This window comes from Syngnathoides biaculeatus, chromosome 8 (genome assembly GCF_019802595.1).
Source record: "Syngnathoides biaculeatus isolate LvHL_M chromosome 8, ASM1980259v1, whole genome shotgun sequence".
Lineage (NCBI taxonomy): Eukaryota > Metazoa > Chordata > Actinopteri > Syngnathiformes > Syngnathidae > Syngnathoides > Syngnathoides biaculeatus.
This window is the reverse complement of record NC_084647.1, coordinates 19,816,750-19,822,749: the sequence shown is the minus strand read 5'-3', so window position 1 is coordinate 19,822,749 and position 6,000 is coordinate 19,816,750. Positions and strand designations below refer to the sequence as shown.

The 6,000-nt window shown below is 44.0% G+C and overlaps 1 protein-coding gene across 1 annotated transcript in view; it reads left to right on the top strand.

Annotated features, from left to right (window-relative positions):
• Positions 1-3,641: 3,641 nt before the first annotated feature.
• The window catches only part of ssh2a (slingshot protein phosphatase 2a), a 34,730-nt gene continuing 32,371 nt past the window's right edge, over positions 3,642-6,000 (top strand). Inside the window, 2 exon segments of the mRNA XM_061828394.1 lie at positions 3,642-3,677; positions 3,768-3,863. Coding sequence (XP_061684378.1) covers positions 3,642-3,677; positions 3,768-3,863 — 132 coding nt within the window.

Here is a 6,000-nt window from a genome sequence, read left to right as displayed (position 1 = left end):
GATGCTTTGATACGGCCTCTGTCTCTGAAGAACAGGAAATGAAAATCTTATTTTTTTTTCCCCCCTCCCCTGCATCCAATCAGTTGCTCCGGTCCCTTTATCGTACAGAAACACTGAATCCCTGCAACGGTCGTCTTTCACTCCTCTAATGAACTCATTTTGCAAGAAGGGAGAATACCATCTTATCTTTGCACAGGGGGACTTCTACGACACACTCACACACACACACACACTCACACACCGTGTTTATTGGATCATATCATGGTTCCCAACATATAAACAGAAGCAAAAGCTCAACGTTTTGTCCTCTCGTCACCTATATACAAAATACATCTTCGATAGTGATTAAATATGGCGCAGCACAGTGTAGAAAAATGATGACACTTCGGTCTGTCGATGCGTTAGCCCTGCGAGTGATCGGTTACCTGTCCTGGGGGTACGCCACCTCTCGTAGTTCTCAAAGTTATACATTTACATATCAACAACTATAGAAGTACAGTTGTAAGTAATGTTTTTGCTCTTTACCCCCCCCCCCGACACACACACACGTCAATCTAAAAAGTGTCAAAACGCCCCCTCTCCCCGTAAGATAAAATAATGATGCAAGTATAAAAAGAAGTTAATGAGACTAGACGATACAATGTGTACTCTTCCATACTGTATCGTTGGCGAGACATAGTTTTCTACAATTTCCCTGCATTTTACAATCTAGTAATGAGTATATTGCGATCTACAAGATATTTTTCATTCTACATTCTAAGTACAGTGAATCGCCAGTTGTCAAACGTCTCCGTTCTTGAACAAATCGGTTTTCGAATGAAAATTGAGATTTTTTTTCTGCTTCTGTTTTCGAATGAAAAGTCGGTACTGGAATGCCCCAGACAAAATCCCGAAATAAAATAAAATAATAAAAGTGGCTCGACCAGCTAGCCCACCAGGCGCGTTGTTACTGTGTATAACACAGACGTGACCCTGTAGCTACATTTACTGACTGTTTTTTCTTCCTATTGAGGACTATTGACCCCCAATCATGGCTCCAAAGAAGTGACACAAGATAAGTTCTTTGGGAAAAGAAAAAAACTTACAGGGGGTAGTCACCCCCGGCCCCCTCCGCCCTCCCAGATTTGATACAGTAGTTGCGAGTTTTGCATTGCTTTTTTTCTTGTGAACTTTAATAATGCTCTGTTCCATTAGCATTTCGGCATTTTTGTTTTGTTCCAAAGATTTTGTGAACTCGAGTTACGAGTTAATGTTTTTGTATCATACTTTGTAAAAATAAACTTTTTTTTGGGTTTTTTTTTTTTCATTGCTTGTTTGAAGTCATTCGGCACTTTTGTTCATACAAAAAAGGTTGGGAGCCGAGCCGCTACAGATACGGCAATGCGCTCCCAGCCTAGCCTACTCTACTACTAAAGCATACATTTCAAGCAAAATACACATTTCTTAAATTATTTTGTCATATAAAGTATTTAAACTATACACGTATTCCTGGGGGCACTGTGGAGCAGCTGGTAAACCGTTCTTAGGACCCGGGTTCGATCCCGGCCCCGCCTGTGTGGAGTTTCCATGTTCTCCCCGTGCCTGTGTGGGTTTTCACTCCACTTTCCTCCCACATCCCAAAAATATGCAACATTTATTGGACACTCTAAATTGCCCCTAGGTGTGATTGTGAGTGCGAATGGTTGTTCGTCTGTATGTAGCCTGCGATTGGCTGGCAACCAGTTCAGGGTGTACCCTGCCTCCTGCCCGTTGACAGCTGGGATGGGCTCCAGCACTCCCCATGACCCTCGTGAGAATAAGCGGCAAAAGAAAATGGATGTATTTCTACTATGCAGCTTATGATCAGGAAAAGCTAAAAAAAAAAAAAAATCCATAATTTAATTGTAATGGCAAATTTCGATTCGGTTTTTGAACAAATCGCTTCTCGAACCGACTTCTGGAACGGATCGCGGTCGAGAACCGACCTTGTACTGTGTGTGTATGTATACAAACAAGTCAATGTAAGCGCTCCGACAGACAACATCAACAAAAAGTGGCAAACTGGACATTTGAAGTCAGGAAATGATTCGAGTAGGCGTGCGTCTCCCCCTGTTGGTGGAGAAACAACATGCTGTTGTGAGCATGACTGTCTCCAAAATGTGTGCTAATAGTTTGGCTTTCTTATACACATGCGAACAAGCGCACGGAGACTCACACGCACACACGCACACGCACACACACACACACACACACACACACACACACACACACCACACACACACACACACACACACACCACACACACACACACACCACACACACACACACACACACACACACACTCTCTCTCTCTCTCTCTCTCTCTCTCTCTCTCTCTCTCTCTCTCTGACCCGGACATACATTTAATCAGTTGCAGTCGCTAATGCCGGGCAGAGCTTTGATTAGAAGAGGATTGTCTTTCGTCTCATAGCTTCTGCGCCGACTCTAAACCCCCCAAAGTAGAATTAACCTCCCCCTCTAATCCTAATCTTGTTTTCTCCAGAACACTTGCACCCTCCCGCCGCGACCTTCTTTACGCTGCGGCGTCCAGCGAGCGAAAGACCTCCGACCCTGACCTCGTCCATCTTCACCTTCATTTAGCCGTAATGTGGCCCGACTCGCATGGCCCGCAAACTGAGCGAGCCGGCGTGAAGACAAAGATGGCCTCCACGCTTGAGCGCTCACATTCACCATCAATCATTGGGACTCCTCTTTTTTTTTTTTTTTTCCACAAGCTTATCTGTGTTCATGTCTCGTTCCCAATTAAACACCATTTTCGCTCATACCATATGAGCTTGCAGGTGCACTATTTATTTTTGAAGATGCCATGTTGCTTCAGATTTTCTTTGAAATGGAGGAAGGCTGCGGGAATGGGAGGAAACAGTCAAGGGGGGGGGCAGGTTGAAGACTGAGGCGCTGGCAATGACCCACATCATGCAATGAATCAATTGCTTCACAGTGACTCTTTCTTGTCCATTTAAACAAAGAAATTATTTTTTTTGTCAAAGACGCTGTTCCATGATTGCTCGTTTAATGTGTGATTTGGAACTAGGGAAGAAGAAAAAAAAAACACTACGACCTGCTTTCAGGCCACATGTCATGTCACAAGAGAATGAATAAATGGGGTCACGTCATCCGCAACAGTACAATTCAGGATCATACTAACACTTGAACACTCTTCCTTCCTCATATATATTAAAATATATATATATACGTATTATAGATAATTTTATTAGTGAGTGCGTCTTGTGTGAGGAAGATCTAGATTTTTTTTTTTTTTTTTTTACCAGTTTTGACTTCACGCCCTTTTGACAGCTGGCCACTTCCACGCATGCGCACAACATCAGCTGCTCAGACGAGAAATGACAATCAAGTCAACCGAACGCATCGGAAGCTGTTGAAAGGGGTGGATGGTACTGCTTTCAAAATAAAAGCAAGGTTAATCTAATTCGAGATACAATACGCAATTAAAAATGAAAGCATCCTTGTATTTGTATTTTATTTCAATGAAAACTATATATTTTCTTCTATTCTAAAGTTAAGGACAGTCAGAAAGACGATAACAGTAAATTGTGTCATTAAAAGTATAGCTTGCTCAACATTACCTCTACGATGAACGCCGGATGTGGCTTCTGGAAATGTCCGTTTTACGACGCCGGGTAACACCAGCCGCTCGACTTCACCTCGAGAGCTAACCGTAGTTTGTGTCTCAGGAAAATGTCCACTTTTCTGACTTTTTACGCTTGTAGGTGACCGAGGTTGCGCGACCAGGTGCAGCCGCGATGGCGCTGGTCACCGTCCAGCGGTCGCCGACCCCGAGCGCGACCTCCAGCCCGTCTGTGTCGGTGAGTCGCCGTCAAAGTGCTATTTTTTTCTTTCTTTTTTTCTTTTTTTTTTTTACTTTACATCTGGCGAAACGGAATCCGTCCGGAATGTCACCGGTTTCGTTCGCTTCCTTTCTTAGCGCTACTTGAACAGTATATTAGTCCAAAGTAATTTCAGCACTCGCTTTTCTCTTTATCAGTTTTGTTTGTTTGTTTGTTTAAGATGCCACCTATTATTAAAAAAAGCTAACAAACAAAAACAACTACAGTGAATTCAGCTATATCATTAGCAGCATGCTAACTTACTTCCTCGTGAGTTTATTCAGGAAGACGTGTGAGCAATTTAGTGACTGGTGAAAGTGGGGACACTTTTGTACGAAAACGGAGAGTTTCTTTTATTTTTTCATTTTTGTTAAGGGATGCGATTGTAGCCGTGTCAGCATCCCTTCGACTACGTTGACCTCAATTTGCGCGACTCGGCTGAGGTAGGAAGGAGCCGCTGCGAAAAGGTTCCTCTTATTTCCTTTTGACGCCTCCACAAAGCTGCTGACTCACACTGAGACGCTTGGCTTCCACTTCCAGAGATACAACTGCCATGGATGCCCGTGTGCTCGGTGTCGGTTCAGGCTCCAAACTCCGTCGTTTGGGTCTGCTGGGGCTCGAGTGTCCTTGCCTCTGCAGGGAGTGAAGCTCCTTCGTGTGGACTGGAGCCAATCCTTAGGGATCACTATCACTTTTTAAATTGTCAGGGGAAGACCATACACACATTCACACTTATGTGAAATTTTGTCTTCAGTGAACATGCATGTTTTTGGAATATAAAGAGTACCTGGACAAAACCCCCGCAAGCATGGAGAGAATGTGCTAATGCACAAAAAGGCAGATGCAGCGATTCGAGCCCAAAACTTCAGAGCTGGGACGCGCACTTGTCGACCACTCTCCACAATGCACGAATTTAGTATGCCGGACGACTCATTAGAGCGCCTGCCTCACAGTTCTGAGGTCTGGGGGTTCAAATACCCACCCCTTTGGAGTATCCAGTTTCCACGTGCCTGGGTGGGATTTCTCCAGGCACTCCACTTTAGTCCCACATCCCATACGTACATGATGGGTTAATTGGAGACTCTAAATTGCCCGTAGTCGTGAATGTGAGTGCAAATGGTTGTTTATACTGTATGTGCCCTGCAGTCGGCTGACAACTTGTACAGCAGGGCTCAGCAACCGTTTTGAGGCTGAGGGCTACTTCCTGAGCACCGATTGCATGAAGGGCTACGTGACCTGTTTGCGGCAAATTTCAGACTCAGTTCATAGGAGATTTTTGTTTTAATTTATTGTAGTAAATGGCATGACAGGTATTTTAAAATTTTAATTCACGTAAGCAAGCCAGATTCAGAATTTAAATAATAATCATAACAATTTGTGGCCTATGGTATTTTTAGAACATACCTCGCGAGTGCCTTATACTGTCCTCGCGAGCTACCATTCGCCCGCGGGCATCGCGTTGGTGACCCTTGCTGTACAGTGTCTATGCCACCCTCTGTCTGAAAATGGCTGGGATGAGCTCCAGCATCCTGTGACCCTTGTGAGGATAAGTGCCTCAGAAAATGGATGGATAAATAAATGTTTGATTGAGCCAAATACACCCACTCCGAGTATACTCATAAGTGACTGATTTAATTTGGCGTAAACATCACTCTGAGGGACCTGCAAACATAATTTACACTCTTGCAGCATTTACTCACTTTTCTGTCAAACTGTCAAACGTCGTATTGTTGGCTGCCAAATGTTCCACCAGTGTCCTGTCATATAACTTTATTCTCTGACAATTTCCCTCTACTAATTAAAAAAATAACAGTAAATAGGAAAGAAATCAAAGAAAAAGTGAGTTAGGTGCCACAACGAGCTGCTCACATTCAACGCTGCGGGTGTGACTCCCATAACCAGGCGTACGCCAAAAGACAGCAAAAAGGTTGAATTTTGGATGGCATCACACATAGACCAAGAAATGAAAACTTGTTTTCAAACAGCTTAAATGAATCTGAATTGGGGGGAGGGGGGGGAACAAGCCTCATGGAGGCAGTGCGTCATCACGGAGCCTTCGTAGTTCACTCGTCATTTCTTGTGTGGATAAGTGCGTGGGCTGCATGCAGCAGCTACC